Here is a 14,997-nt window from a genome sequence, read left to right as displayed (position 1 = left end):
TTTGCTTCTGGGATAGCAGAGCGCTGACACGGGCATGGAGGGGCTGGGAGCCCTGCAACGGGGGGGTGGGCAGCCGTAGCACCGCAAGGCAGGCATGCAGGATGGGGTGCAGGCAGAAGTGATGCCTGGCCAGGTTAAAGGCTGAAGCGTGGGATATCTCCTGAGATGTACGGAGGCACAGGCACGCCGAGGAGCGAGGGCACATGGCACACGGCTCCCCGAGGGAGCACGGGGTGCTGGGCAGCAGATGGGGCCCAGCAGCAAAATACCCCTGGGGTAACTCTGTCCGTTCCCTGCCTTGCCTACCCCAGTGGAGCAGCGGGGCTTGGCCCCGGCCCTTTACCCCGTAACCCCCCAGGGGCTCAGCCCCAGCCCTCTCCCCTGTAGCCCTGCTCAGGGCTCAGCCCCGACCCCCTTACCCGTAACCCCCCCAGGGGCTCGGCCCCAACTCCCTTAGCTGTAACCACCCCTGGGGCTCAGCCCTGACCCCCTACCTGCCCCCCCCCAAGGGGCTCGGCTGTGCCCCCCTTCCCATACTCTGTCCTCTACCCCATACCCCCCCGCACCCCGAGGAATTCAGCCGTGACCCCCTCACCACTAAGCCCCCCCAGGGACTCAGCCCCTGTCCTCCACCCCCTAACCCGCCCTGCCCAGGCACCCAGCCGCGACCCCCCTCACCCGTAGCCCCCCGGGTCTCAGCCCGGGCCCCCTCCCCATCCCTCCTCCCGGGGCTCACCCCCCGCCCGCAGCCACGGCTCTCCCGAGGAAGCGGCGCGCCCCCCCGCCCCGCAGCCGCCCTCCGACGGCCCGGGGCGGGCCGGGCGGCGGGAAGGGGCCGCCCCGGGGGCCGTGCCCGGCCGTGCCGCACCGCCTCTCCCCTCCCTGCCTCGCTCCCTCCCTCCGCCGCCGGCAGCCGCGGCGCAGCCCGGTGCGGTGCGTCCCGGTGCGGTGCGGTGCGGGCCATCCCGTCCCGTCCCGGTGCGGTGCGGTGCGGGCCATCCCGTCCCGTCCCGGTGCGGTGCAGCCCGGTGCGGTGCCTCCCGGTGCGGGATATCCCGATGGAGACGGAGGGTTACCGGTGCCGTAGCAGCCGGTACATCGAGAGCGGGCAGTCGGCGGTGCCCGGCTCGGTGCTGTTCGCCGCCGGGCTGCTGGGCAACGTGCTGGCGCTGCTGCTGCTGGGCCAGCACCGACGGCGGTCCCGGTCGCCCGGTGGCCGCCCGCCGCGGGTCTCCGCTTTCTACGTGCTGGTGAGCGGGCTGGCGGTCACGGACCTGCTGGGCAAGTGCCTGCTCAGCCCCATCGTGCTGGCAGCCTACGCCTACAACCGCAGCCTCAGCGAGCTGGGACCGGGCGGGCGCAGCGAGGGCGAGCCGGGAGTCCTCTGCCAGCTCTTCGCCTTCCTCATGGCCTTCTTCGGGCTGGCCCCCACCCTGCTGCTGCTGGCCATGGCGCTGGAGTGCTGGCTCTCCCTGGGGCATCCCTACTTCTACCGACGACATCTCACCCGGCGGCTGGGCGCCACGTTGGGGCCGGCGGCGGCGGGGCTCTGCGCCCTTTTCTGCGCCCTGCCGCTGCTGGGTTTCGGGGTGCCCATGCAGTACTGCCCCGGGACGTGGTGCTTCATCCGCATGGCCGGCGGCGGGCCGCGCCAGCTAGGCTTCCCCGTCCTCTACGCCAGCCTGATGGGCCTGTTGGTGTTGGCCATCGGCGCCTGCAACGTGAGCAGCATGCGGCACCTCTACTGCATGGCACGGCGGCAGCCCCGCCGCGGGCCCCCCGCCGCTGCCGCCCCGCGCATGGAGGAGCTCGACCACCTCGTCCTGCTGGGGCTCATGACCGTCCTCTTCACCATCTGCTCCCTGCCGTTAATCGTGAGTAATCCCACCGGCCCTCTCCCCAGGAACAGCCCCTCACCCCGCCTCCTGCCCCCGGGGGCTCGGGTAGTCGCTTTGGCCCCCCTTGAATACCCACCCCAGCGGGGGTGGGTCACTGCATTAACCCCCCTGGAAAATAATCCCCCCTCACTGCCCCCTCCTCCCAAGGTTGGCTTGTTGCTTTGGCCCCCTCTGAACAGTCTCTCACCCCGTCCGTGGGGGTCAGGTCATTGCCTAAAGCCCCTTGGAATAGCCCTCCCATCGGCACCACTCGGTCCCGGGGGGGTCAGGTCGTTGGTTTTGCCCTTTGGAATAAACCCTGGCACCACCACCTGCTCCTGGGGGCAAGACTTTGCCCCCTCTGAACACTCCCCCAGCCCGTCCGCAGCAATCAAGTCATTGCCTAAATCCCCTTGGCATAACCCCCCTGTCACCACCACTCAGTCCCGGGGGGGTCAGGTCATTGCTGTGACTCCTTGGAATAAACTCTGGCACCACCACCCACTCCTGGAGGTGTCGGGGGAGGGGCTCATTGCTTTAGTCCCCTCTAAATAACCCACCACTACAGCCCCATCCCTGAGGGTCGAGTTATTGCGTTAACCCCCTTGGAATAACCCCCCCGTCACCACCACCCCGTTCCGGGGGGGTGCCCCCCCTCGGAATACCCAGCACCACATCCCCAGGAAGGTAACTTATTGCTTTAACCACCACGGAATAACCCCCCCCATCACCACCACTCTGTCCAAGAGTTGTCGGGGAGGTTGTGTCATTACTTTGCCCCCCCCCCCCGAGTGTCCCCCGCCCTGTCCCAGCGGTCTGGTCATTGCTTTAACCCCCGCGGAATAAGCCCCAGCACCACCACCCCATCCCAGGACGGGGGGGTTAATTCATGGCTTTAGCCCCCTTGGAATAACGTCCCCCTCATCACCACCACCCTGTCCCGGGGGGGTCGGGTCATTGCCTTGCCCCCCAGAATACCCACCACCAGCACCATCCCATCCCCAGGAGTTAGTTCATTGCTTTAACCCCATGGAATAACCCCCCCATCACCACCACTCTGTCCCAGAGGTGTTGGGGGGGTGGGTAATTACTTTGGCCCCCTCTGAATATCCCCCACCCCATCCCGGGGGTCTGGTCGTTGCTTTAACCCCATTGTAATACCCCCCCCCATCGCCACCACCCCGTTCCTCTGGGGTTGCCCCAGAGGTGTTGGAAGTGTTGAGGGGGGTTGGTTCATTGCTTTAGCCCCTTGAAATAACTCCCCCCCCCAGCACCTTTTCCTAGGGAGGTTGGGTTGTTGCATTAGACCCTTCAATAACCCCCCCATCTCCCCCCCCCCCCCCCCGTCCCAGAGGTGCTGGGTAGATCCAGCTCCCTTTGAACCGCACTGGATTTCCCAACCTGGGGGAAATACTCCGTGAAATCCTCCCCCTTCTTCCCTGGGGATGGGGGTCCCGCTGGTGGGGTGGTGGGGTGGGAGACCCCCAGCATGACAGAGCCCTTGTTGCCCCCAGGGCCCCGTGTCCCGGGGCTGGATCCTGCAGCACCGCCTTGCTGTCACCCGCCGGGAGCAGAGCTGCTGCCGCAGCGGGGGCTGTCCCAAAATCAGGGTGAGGGGTGCTGCCACTGCCCTAGGTGACCACTTGCACCTCCGCTCCCTGTCCCCTCTGTCACGCTCTGGAGCCGTATCGTGACGCACCAGCCACCAGCAGCCCCGGCACGACTGGGCTCATACTGGTTTTGTAATAACGCCAGCGAAAACCCTGCGGTCCTCAAACAAGCGGGGCTTCAGGCTGGACCTGGAGGTGGAGGAAGGACCATGACCCAGCAAGGGCCACCATCCGGCTGCCATCCAGCCGAATTACCCAACGGGCGCCTGGGCCGATACCCGTCACGGGGGGGGCAACGCAAGTGGGGTGCCCCTGCTTCGGGGGCAGAGCAGCACCCACGCTGCAGCCTGCGGAGGTCGGATGCTCCCTGTATCTGTGAAACAACCTCGGTCCCCGAGGCCACCTCTTCAGCTCTGACCTCCTGGCCCTGACAGGGACATGGTGCCCCTGTGCCACGACCATCCGTGACCCAGCCCCAACTCCCACTTTCAGCGTCTGCAACCCACAATATGTGCTGATTTGATGCATTAGGATATTGGGGGTTAAAACTTCTTTTGCTGCCCCTGTGGGAATCGTTTTGCTCTCAGCTTTACCCTTGTAGTGAGAGCTTTTTTTCATTTTTCCCTATTTCTGTGTTTTTTTTTTTTTTAACAGATCCGGGCGTACATGGGAGCATTTGCCACCGATTTCAACGAGAACGCTGACCTCAGCGCCCTACGGTTTCTCTCCGTGAACTCCATCGTGGACCCCTGGGTCTTCATCATCTTCCGCACCTCCGTCTTCCGCACGTTCGTCCGCAGGGTTTGCCGGAGGCTAAATTCCCGGAAAGCCACCCTGAAAGGGCCCAGCCCAGGAGGGGACAGACAGTTCTGCTCCCTGGGCTGGCGCAGGACAGACACCCCGCAGCTCGGCTTCCCCTGAGCGGGCGGGTCTTGCAGAAGCCGGCGGCTGCTGGTGAGGATGAGGAGCGAGCCTTCGGCCCCGCGCCCCCGCCCCGGAGCATCCCAGGGCAGCACAGGGCTGTCGCAGGCGGGGACGGCGTCCAGCTCGCAGCGAGGGGCGGGCATGAAGCATTTCTGCCCCCTCCCCGGGGCTGCGTTTCGCCCCGGAGAGGAACCGGGGGGGGGCTCCCGGGTACCTGTGAATATTTCTGAGCAGCAGCACTTTGTGGAGGTTTGGGGGAGCGCCCGGCTCCAGGAAAGCAGGAGGGTTTCGGTGTATGGCGTCAGGGCAGCAGGGACGCACAGGGAGGAGGGGGGGGGGGTGTGTGCGTGCGTCCCCGTTAAATAAAAGTGGTTCAGAGCCTTGCTCCATCGCCTTGTCCTGTGCGCGATCCCCTTCCACGCCAAGGGGGGTTATGGGAGCTTGTTTGGGGTATCCCCGGCCTGGGCCAGGGGGGTGTGCGGGAACCTTTGGGGGTGTGGAGACTCAGAAACTTGAGCAGCAGCTGAAGGAGGGGTCGGAGGAGCCGGGGGTCCCTCCCCGGCACCCCCGCCATGCCCGTTATCCCTCCCCTAACCCCCCCTCCCCTCAGCGGGGCTGTGGTTTCTCCGCCGTGGCTTGCTCTTCTCTTGAAAATTGATTCCTCCAAGCACTAATGTTGCATTTGTGTTACTCAGATGGCTACCTGTCCTCCTGTAATTATTTTAATTCAGTATTTATGATGATCCCAAGCCCTAATAAGAGCAGTAATTGAGAGAACACAGAGCCTGGGATGTATAACCTCACAGCGCAAGCATGCAAGCAAATGATCATTTTAATGAAAGATCCGTTTCCCCTCAACCACACGTATTAACTGGATTTAATATCTGCCTCAAGTGACCATTTAGGCCAAAAAAATTATGATGACCAAAGTGCCCATCTGCTTAGTGTCCTCGGAGGAGACAGGGCAAATACTTCTCTCCCTCTATTTAGCTAAGCCTTGCAAGGTGTGGTCACGTTCCTGCCAGTTCTCACGCGATATTTACTCTTGGTGTCAAATGGATTCTGTTTTTGAAGGAAGAAACTCATGCAAATCTATCTTGGGGCTTTTTGGAGGTGACCTGGTTGAGTTGGCTCTGGCTGTTTGACCGGCCAGGCTCTCCCGGCTGGAGAAAAGGGCAGACCTGTATTTGGGGATGTATTCGGGGGACCCGCAAGCTCCCTGCTCAGTGCCTCTCATCGGGGTTTTCTCGGGAGAAAGAAATGAAACGAGGGTTGGTCCGCGTATCGGTTTCATGTTACTGGCGTGTTGCTGGCTTGGAGATGGCTCACGTGGGACCACAGAGTCAACAGCACCGAGCCTGAGCTCTGGCTTTTCACCGGACCTGTTTCACTGCGGCAGGATGATGGCCAGGTGAGATAACGGCTCTGCAAAATCTTGCTGTTGTCCCCCCTGGCCTGGGATCTCCTTCACCCTATGGATCCACGCGGCGCTCGGGACAGATGGACCAGGCACGGCCAGGCTAGGAGCGTGCAGCAACGTGAGCTGTGGGCGCTCGGTGCGTGTCCAGGCTGGGACAGGCCGTCATCTGCCCATGACCCCCGTGAGGATTCGCTCCTGGAGAGCCTCCCAGGAGAGGTCCCTGCCCCACGATATGTGTATTTAGGGCAACCACGCTCCGTGGAAAGCAGCAATTAAATTTAAAAAACCCCACAGGTTCTTTATCAAGGTGCATGAATACGGACTCCATCCAAGCCCTGAGATGATGCACACACCACCGTGTCTGACCCATCCATGAGTTTATCATCAGAGGGAAGAAATCACGGAGTCACTGAGCACGGCGGGGGCTTCCGGGCTGCCGGGGTGACCCCACCGTCCCTGCCTCGTCCCCGCTCCCCGACTGGGCCCGTGCACGTCCCGGTGACCTTGACACGCTCACCTGGCTTTGGTAGCACTTCTAATCGGCGTTCTGCCCTTACTGGTATCCTACCTGCTCTGGGAGCAGACTTGGAGTCTCCAGCCAGCCACCGCTGCCTCCGGGCGAGCCGAGCTCCGGCTGGAGCCAACAAAGTTTGCACTTGCAGCTGAACACCAGGCTGCCCTCCGAGCAGATAAATCACTCCTCGGCGTGTTTCTGGGGCCCGGGCTGCCGTATCGCGGTCCTCTCCAGAGATGGCAGCACGTCCCCAGCCAGGGCTGGGCTCCGAGCTGGCCTGAGCACGCTGGGCACAGCCGCTGCGAGGCTGTGCCCCCTAATTGCTCCCTTGGGCAACACACTTTTTGATACCCGAACACCTATGGTTTGGGGCTTCAGGAGTTGCATCGAAGCTCAGAGCCCCTTCTTATTACTGAGCTTGGAAAAAATGAAACTAAAATGAAAATAATATAAAAATTACAATTAAAAAAAAAAAAAAATCCCTGCAACATGCGGTTTAGTTGTAAATGTTGCTAAACAGGAACCGAAAAAGCCCAGAGGCTCAGGGCTCTCCAGCCAAACGCCGAAGAGGTGAGAGCTGCTGTGCGAGCCCTCCCCGATCGCATCCTCCTCCCAGGCTCCTCGCGCTGCTCAGTCATCCCCCCGGGCCCCCTCCCCGCCAGACCGCTCCTGTGCCAGCGATCCTCAAAGGGACGGACCGAATGCTTAATGGAGGCAATGAAGAGACGCTGCTCGGCTCAAGGCCGGCCCTCACACCAACGATGCTCTTTCTGGAGCCGTTGCCCCGCGTCTGCTGCGCTCCGGCACCGTCGGCTGCCCTGTCCCACGCTCACGGTGTCACCGGTATCACCAGCATTACCTAACCCTGCGTCCCGCTCCTTTCCTGGATGTAAATCCAGCATGGTCAGGGTGTGTTTTTTTTCTTTTTCTTTTTCTTTTTTTTTTTTTTTTTTTTTTTTTTCCCCAGCTCGTGAAATCCAGGCACAACTTTGCACAAGCTCATTTCCTGGCAAATTGTTTAGTTCTTGCAAAGAGCCCTCTTTTTTATTGTCTGCCTGCATTTTTCAGCCATTCTGGAAGCAGGAAGGCGCGTGCCTGGGCAGGCAGCAGCGCCGGGGCCGCCAGGCACCCGAGCCAGGGCGCTGAGCCCGCAGGGCTGTCAGACACAACCAGCCGGTGAGCGGTTTGATTTTTTTTTTTTTTTTTGGGTACACCATACACCCAGGTGCTTGCACAAGGACGGCAAGCCAAGGCACCGAAACCTGGACCTGCCGCGCCGGTGCTCAGCCCTGCTTTTCCAGGGTGGTGAGCGAGGCTGCTGGCAGCACCGGTGCATGAGAGAAGGGACGGGGCTGGGAAGGCTTTGGAAGAAAACTGAGGTCTGGCTTTGCTAAACACAAGTCAGATGGGTTTCTGGTTTAAAAGGGTTGAAATCCACCCGTGCAGTCCATCCCTCCACGCACAGGAGGGCTGGTCTCCTCCCTGCCTGCGGTGCCGAAGCCGTCCTTGAAAACCCACCAGGGATGGAGCAGGATCCCAGCGCTCTCCCCAGCCATAGGCAGCAAACTCCGGAGGTTGAGTCCTCTTGGCTGCAGGGTTTCTATGAAATTCATGCGACTTTCCTACAAGCCCAGAGTTTTTTCTCCAAGTGGGCCAATCCGGGAAATCTTCTCTTAGGGAAAACAATGCCAATGACTCTTGGGAGGACATATGGTCCTTGTTAGAGGCAAGACACTCGAGATAATCATGGAAGCAAAAGGAAGAAAACAAACAGCTCTCAAGAAACGGATGGATTATACCAAGTGGCATGTTCCTGGTTTTGAGCGCAGAAGGGGGAGAGAAAAAAAAAAAAAAAAGCCCAGCGATTTTCCTATTATTGCAAAAATATCCCATCAGAAGCAACTGTCAGTTGAGAAGCCTGAAACCCCAAAGGGGTATTTAAGGCTCCATTAGCTGCCAGGAAAATGAGCTCCAGAAGGTGCCAAAATCCCTTCCTGCGCTGTGATACGCAACACCACCAGAAAGGAGTGGGAGGCTGGGAAAAGCCTTGGAGCAACCAGCCTACAGGGTGCCTTCTGCTCGGAAAAGGTCTCCAGACGAGCAGACTGCAGCCTCCGAAAGAACCTCGGATGGACCAGGACAGGATTCGGCCTCAGCTCCATTTTTTAACCTGTTTTTTGAGGACACCACAGAGGGCTGCAGGTGCCAGGGTCCCATCCAGCCCTGGGGAAGCCAAGAGGATCGCTCCCACCATCGGATGTGTCCAGGTGCTTTGGTGCTCTGCTGGATCGGGTCTGCAGGGCTGGGAGAGGAGTTAAAAGAGGTCCTGGGACGCGCGTTCTTCTGGCCCGCCTGGGTGGAGGGTTAGTCTGGGAGTCGGCTGAAACACCTTCCCCTCCATCACACCCATTGCCTTGGCCATGGGAACGGGGAGGGCTGGGGCCGCGGGTGGCCTGCCACCGGCAGGGTGACTGCACGTCCTCCCCGCCACGCTGAAGAAGCCTTCGAGCTGTGTGACGAACGAAACCGAAGCGAGGAATAGGAGCGGCCCGTCGGAAATGGAGGTGCTGTCACAAACCGCAGCTCACCCGGCCCTGGAGTTTGCCGTATACCGTGTTTCCTTTACGAAGTTCCTGTTACAAAAGCAAGCTTTTAAAAATAACAGCCAAAATGTGCTTGTGGCAGCAACCTGCCGCGTCCATGCTGGAGCCGATCAATGCTGCATGGTTTCACTGGGGTTTGGGGGGACCAGAGCACTTTGCGAGGACAGTTTCTCAGTAGGTCGTGGACGAAGGGGTGCACCTGAGCTCTGCCTGGTCCCCAGCTGAGCTGGCTCCCAGCTCGGCAGCCAAGGGCAAAGGCTTTGCTCTCAGCAAGGTGGGGAGAGGATCGGGGTCATGACTGGGGAAATCCTATGCAACAGCGAGAGCTTCCTGTGCCATCTGCCGAGCCCAAAGCCCCTGCAGAAGGAGCTTTCCTGGAGCTGGTGTTTGGGGCAGATGAGCTGCGCTCAGCCAGGCTCGCAGTGGGAAGAGGGGTTCCCTCCAATGTCCCCCCCTCCCACCCCACTCATGATCAGACACTGGCTGCAGGCTGCACCCCCACGGGGAGCTCCGATGGCATATAGGAGAGGGGGGCAATGGGGACACGGTGTGGGGCTGGCCATGGGGCAGGGTGTTCTCCATGGGCTCCAGGTGCCTCTGGGGCCATGGGGGACCCTCCTGCACCAGGCTGGCGGAGGTGGCACCGGGGCTCATCGCGCCTTGGGGTGTTCAGACCAGCACTGGGGCTCGCTGCCGGCCCGGGGCTCCTGGAGCAGCACCGGCACCACGGCCCGACGTGAATTCGGTGGTCCCAGACCGGCACCGGGTATCGCCGGTAATCAGGGAGTCCCGGGTCGGCACTGGCTCTTGCTGTGCCTCTCGGGGGTCCCAGATCGGCATCGGGGCTGGCCGTGCCTCAGGGCTCTCGGAGCAGCACCGGGGCTCCCAGAGCAGCACCAGGACCCTCGGACTGGACCGGGGCTGGCTCTGTGCGGGGCTCCCGGATCAGCACCGGCACTGGCCATGCCACTGGGCTCCCAGATCAGCATCGGGGCTAGCCCAGCGTCGGGGCTCCCGGCCTGGCACCGGGTCTTGCTGTGAGCCCGGGGCTCCCGGCCCGGCACCGGGGCTGGCCGTGCCTTGGGGCTCCCGGCCCGGCACCGGGGCTCGCCCAGCCTTCGCGGAGCAGCAGCGGGACTCCCGAACCGCCACGGGGGCCGGCCGTGCGCGGGGCTGCCGGCCCGGTACCGGGACTCTCGGACCGGCACCGGGGCTGGCCGTGCCTCGGGGCTCCCGAACCGGCACCGGCACACCCGGTCCGGCACCGGGGCTGGCCGTGCGCGGGGCTGCCGGCCCGGCAGCGGGGCTGGCCGTACCTCGGGGCTCCCGGAGCCTCACCGGGACTCCCAGCCCGGCACCGGGACTCGCCGTGCCTCGCCTCTCCCGCAGCAGCAGCCCCGGGACTCCCAGCCCGGCTCCGGGACTCGCCGTGCCTCCGGTCTCCCGCAGCCGCAGCACCGGGGCTGCCGGCCCGGCACCGGGACTCCCAGACGGGCAGCGGGGCTGGCCGTACCTCGGGGCTCCCAGCGCGGCTCCGGGACTCGCCGTGCCTCGCCTCTCCCGCAGCCGCGGCCCCGGGGCTGCCGGCCGTGCCTCGGGGCTCCCGGCCCGGCGCCGGCTCTCCGGCGGCAGCGCCCGGCCCGGCGGCGGGGCCGGAGGGCGGCCCGGGGGGCCCGGGGCGGGCTCGGGGGCGGCGGGCGGGGCGGGGGGGCCCGCGGAGGGAGGGCGGCGCCGGCGGGGCGGGCGGCGGCGCAGTCGTGCGGCGGCGGCGGGATGAACGGGACGGGCCGGGGGCTGTGCGAGCCCAGCGGAGCGCTGCCGGCCGGGGCCCGCCCGCTGGTCAGCGCCCTCATGTTCTCCGCCGGGCTCCTGGGCAACCTCCTGGCCCTGGGGCTGCTGCTGCGCTGCCGCCGCGGCCCCCGCGCCCGCCCGCCCTCCCTCTTCCACGTCCTGGTGCTGGCCCTGGTGGTCACCGACCTGCTGGGCACCTGCTCCGTCAGCCCCTTCGTCCTGGCCTCCTACCACCGCAACCGCACCCTGACCGCCCTGGCCCAAGGGGGACACGTCTGCCTCTACTTCGGCTTCGCCATGAGCTTCTTCGGCCTCGCCACCATGCTCGTCCTCTTCGCCATGGCGCTGGACCGATGCCTGGCCCTGGGGCGGCCTTACTTCTACGAGCGCTTTCTCGGCCCCCGGGCGGGCTTGGTCGCCCTGCCCGCCATCTACACCTTCTCCGCGGCCTTCTGCTCCTTCCCGCTGGTGGGCTTCGGGCGGTACGTGCAGTATTGCCCCGGCACCTGGTGCTTCATCCAGATGCACCTGGACTACCTCCAGCACGACGGCGGCAGGGAGGTGTCAGAGTTGGACATCGCCTTCTCGCTGCTCTACGCCACCCTGCTCCTCTTCCTCATCCTCTCCGTGCTGCTCTGCAACCTCAGCGTCATTGCCAACCTGGCCCGCATGCACCGCCGCGGGCAGAAGACCCGCCGGCTGGCCACGCTCGAGCAGTCCCGGGTGGCCAGCGGCAGCAGCCGACGCACGTTCTCCATGGCCGAGGAGATTGACCATCTCCTTCTCCTCTCCATCATGACCATCACCTTCGTCATCTGCTCCCTGCCGTTCACGGTGAGTGCGACCGCCCCTCCCCTGGGGTGGGGTCCCTCTTCCCAGCACCCCTGTTTCTCTCCCTCCCTTTATAAGGCTCCCCCTGCTCCACTGCCCAAACCTCAAGGGTTGAGGTCAAAGCTTAGCTCCTCCTGAAGCTGTGGAGACCCCGGGTCTGCCACAAACTCTAGGTGATTTGCACATCCCACGGGGAACTGGGAGAATCACCCCCTGTATCCCCAGCGCTGGCAGGAGGATGGGAGGCAGAAGGATGGGGTGGCAGGAGGATGGGGTGGCAGGAGGACGGGGTGGCAGGAGGACGGGGTGGCAGGAGCAGAGGTGCCCTCCCATCCCACAGAGGCTCCGAGGCCAGGGAGCATGGCCCAGGCAGGGTCCAGAGTACGGATCCCATCACTGTGGTTCCCGGGAGCCGGGCACTCATGGCGGAGGTGTGAGGGGTGGCAGAATAGTAAATTAGACATCCAAAGATGGGGATGAAGGAGATGCCGCTGGGCTGGAGAGAGTGGGAATCTGTGCTGGGCAGGCAGAGTTATCCCAGATTTCTGTGACAAGAGGGAAGGATGGAGCTGGAGATGCAGGCAGGCAGCACCGACCTCACCGTTAGACAGAGGTCTCCACTCCGCCGCAACAACACCGAGGCGCGAGCACAGAGATGGGTGATTGCTGGGAACGGAGATCCGGCACACGGGCCACAGCGTGCCTCGTCCCAAGGGTTGTGCCCACATCCTGTGTCCCGGCCGTGCGCGAGGCTTCCAGTGGAAATACGGGGTCGAAACACCGCGGCCAAGTGAGGGAGTGGAGAGAGCGAGTCCCCTGACTCTGCCCCGTGCTCTCCCCACCAAAGAGATGCTTTTCATCCGTCCAAGCCGTATTACACCAGCAGCATCGTGGATTCCGGAGCATCTCGAGCCACTTGTGTCCCCTGTCCCTGTGCCTGAGCCCGCCGCGGCGGGAGGTCATTTTGTTCCCATTAGAAGCGAGCCCCACCAAGGTTGGGAGCGCAGCCAGCGCTAATTTTGTGCTCACGGAGTTAAATAGATGCTACCTTCCCTTCATGCTCCCTTTCTTTTCCCAAGGGAAAAGAAAATAACCACAGGCTGTAGCCAAGCCAGGCTTTAAGACAAAGAAAAGACAAAGCAGTAACGTCTGGACGCTCGCGAGCATCCCGGGAGCCAGACTCAACATCCTGAGAGACGCTTCAGCTCCCGTCAATGGGCCCACGCACGCTGGGCGGCTCTCCCCATGTCCCGAAAAAGCCCGGGTTTGGGTGCCGTGGTTGTTACGAAGCAGGACCCCTTGGTGAGGACACGTGGGCAGGGCCCTCTGGGACTGCTGGGGGCAGACGGGATGGGAAAGTGCCGCTGATGGGGATCCCATGGGCGCTGTGGTAGCAGATACAGCCTTATCCAGAAGCACAGCAGGCTTTTCTTTTCCCCATCGCCCGGCTCCCATGTGGGGTTGCGTTCGGGCTGTGTTTTGGCAGCGTCTCAAACCGAGCCACCGAACGCTGCCGGTGCCTCCTTGATGCGACCCTTTCTCTTCTGGCTGGGGCTGCCCGCAGCAGTCACCCTCCGAGGAGCAGCTTGGGCACAGGAACCCAGAGAGCATCAGGTCACAGCACCACAAAATCCTTCCCAAAAAAGCCCCAAGCCCAGAGCCCCGCGATGCACCAGCCCTGGGTGGTACCCAACAGCTCCCGGCAGGAGGAGGGATGCTGATGCCTCCCGTGCCCCCGGCTCCCGTCCCTGTCCAAGCATCCCCTCTCCCCCAAAGCGAGGGGGTGGCGATTCGGCCCGTATGAGTAAGGAGTGCTGAGTCACCCTTCCAGGAAGCTCCGTAAGCTGCTATGAGTCGGCATGTCGCAGGAAGGACCGGAGCGGTCCAGCACCACGCATCCATCTCCCTCTCAAATCTGCCCCCAAATTTTATTTGTCCCGTGTGGTTTTCAAGGTGAGACCCACTGCTTCCTTGAGCAGCCGCTGGCTTGATTGCGTTCGGGCTAAATGAAGCCTCGCTGCGTGCTGAGAGCAGAGCGCAGGTCTGGTTTTCGTTAGCGAGAAGTTCGTTTAAACCCGTGGAGGCAGCCAGTGTGCTGTGACAGCCCCCAAGAAGCTGCCCGGGGGCTGGCTCCTGGAAGCCCAGACCCGGCGTTATTTTTCCCCGTCGTGTTTTACAGATCCGCGCCTACATGAACAAGTTCAGCAAGGAAGACAACCATGAGTGGGACCTCCTAGCCCTGAGGTTTCTCTCTATTAATTCCATCGTCGACCCTTGGGTCTTCGCCATCCTGAGGCCGCCGGTCCTGCGGTTCACGCGCTCTGTGCTGTGCAGCCAGCTGACCCCCACGAGCCAGGACAGACGGACTCCGTCCTCCACAAAGACAAAACTGGCAGCACCGCTGGACCCCTGTGGGCAGTAGATCCATCGGCCTTTCCAGGAGACGTCTGCCAGGCTGCGGCGAAGCACAGCCCTGGCAGATGTTCATGAAGCTCTGCCTTGCGGCCCATAAAGAGACGTATCTGCTGCAAGGGTGGGCCGGGTACGGGTGGCCCGGCCGGCTGTCACCGTGTGTCTGGGAAGCCCCTGCAAAGCCAGTGCGGTCTCTCACAGGGCAGAAAACACTGCGGGACAGGACTGGAGGGGCTGATGAGTACCTGGATATCGCTGTCGCCCTTAGACGGGGCTGCTCCTGCCCGGCAAAGGGTGCAGGCTGCGTTCGGCCATGCTGCGGGAGGGTCGGGGGGGTGAAGCGTTGGGGGGCTTTGCTATAACACTACTGCTGGGGGGGGTGTCAGGGAGCAGAGCTTCCTGCTGCTGTGCTTCCCAGCAAGGTCCTCACGGTTGTTTCGGGCTGAAGGCAGCGTGCAGGCAGGGGCGCGGGTCCCGGACACGGGCCTGGGCAGCCACCATTGCTGCGAGCACCCACCTCTGCCCCCAGGTCCCTAGGGATCGAGTAGGAGAGGAAGAGAGCAGTGTATCCCCAAATATTCCCCTTTATTTGACAGGCTGGTTGCCTAAAGAAATGCGCTTTATCAGGTGTAGGTCTGTGTGCCTGTGTCTGTCTGTCTGTCTGTCCCCCGCCCCCAGAGATTTTAGGCTGCGGTGGGGGCCAGCCCAGCATGTCTGAAGGGCACCAGAGCAGGAAAATAGCCAAACTGCGGCACTTCCCGTGCGCTGCGATGGCCAGCGGAGCTGTGCGGCCCCTCCTGAGCGCCCATTTTGCAATTTTCTTTGCCCCCTAGTTTGTGCAGGAGCCAACAAGGGGAATACAGAGCCCGACGGGGGAATGGGAGGTTTTGGTCACAGCCATATGCTTTCCCCACAGCCAGGGCAGTGCTGCTGATGGGTTTTGGGCAGGGCTCGTCCTCCTGAGCTGCCTGACCGAGAGCCTTTGCTCATCCTCCTGCCAGCCTGGGCCAAACCT

At 62.8% G+C, this 14,997-nt stretch overlaps 2 protein-coding genes across 3 annotated transcripts; both read left to right on the top strand.

Annotated features, from left to right (window-relative positions):
- Window positions 1–1,021: 1,021 nt before the first annotated feature.
- LOC142410793 (prostaglandin D2 receptor-like) lies at window positions 1,022–4,795 on the top strand. Its single transcript, XM_075503937.1, has 2 exons — window positions 1,022–1,874; window positions 4,142–4,795. The coding sequence occupies exons 1-2, from the start codon at window positions 1,059–1,061 to the stop codon at window positions 4,406–4,408; spliced, it is 1,083 nt and encodes a 360-aa protein (XP_075360052.1). The 5' UTR covers window positions 1,022–1,058; the 3' UTR covers window positions 4,409–4,795.
- A 5,897-nt stretch (window positions 4,796–10,692) lies between these two features.
- On the top strand, window positions 10,693–14,302 carry LOC142410791 (prostaglandin E2 receptor EP2 subtype-like). 2 transcript variants are annotated; one of them, XM_075503935.1, is made up of 2 exons: window positions 10,693–11,573; window positions 13,750–14,302. In XM_075503935.1, exons 1-2 carry the CDS (start codon window positions 10,722–10,724, stop codon window positions 13,990–13,992), a joined length of 1,095 nt encoding a protein of 364 aa, XP_075360050.1. In that variant the 5' UTR covers window positions 10,693–10,721; the 3' UTR covers window positions 13,993–14,302. The 2 variants fall into 2 exon arrangements, with proteins under 2 accessions (XP_075360050.1, XP_075360051.1); XM_075503936.1 differs by lacking the exon at window positions 13,750–14,302 and adding an exon at window positions 12,650–13,728.
- The last annotated feature ends 695 nt before the right edge of the window (window positions 14,303–14,997 follow it).

This window comes from Mycteria americana, chromosome 5 (genome assembly GCF_035582795.1).
Source record: "Mycteria americana isolate JAX WOST 10 ecotype Jacksonville Zoo and Gardens chromosome 5, USCA_MyAme_1.0, whole genome shotgun sequence".
Classification (NCBI taxonomy): domain Eukaryota; kingdom Metazoa; phylum Chordata; class Aves; order Ciconiiformes; family Ciconiidae; genus Mycteria; species Mycteria americana.
Note: the sequence above shows the minus strand (reverse complement) of the source record. Positions and strands in the feature narration are given on the sequence as shown.

Coding starts and splice junctions, on each gene's coding strand:
- LOC142410791 (XM_075503935.1), top strand. CDS start 10,722: ATGAACGGGACGGGCCGGGGGCTGTGCGAGCCCAGCGGAGCGCTGCCG. Junction 11,574..13,749: donor TCTGCTCCCTGCCGTTCACG/GTGAGTGCGACC, acceptor CGTGTTTTACAG/ATCCGCGCCTACATGAACAA.
- LOC142410793 (XM_075503937.1), top strand. CDS start 1,059: ATGGAGACGGAGGGTTACCGGTGCCGTAGCAGCCGGTACATCGAGAGC. Junction 1,875..4,141: donor TCTGCTCCCTGCCGTTAATC/GTGAGTAATCCC, acceptor TTTTTTTAACAG/ATCCGGGCGTACATGGGAGC.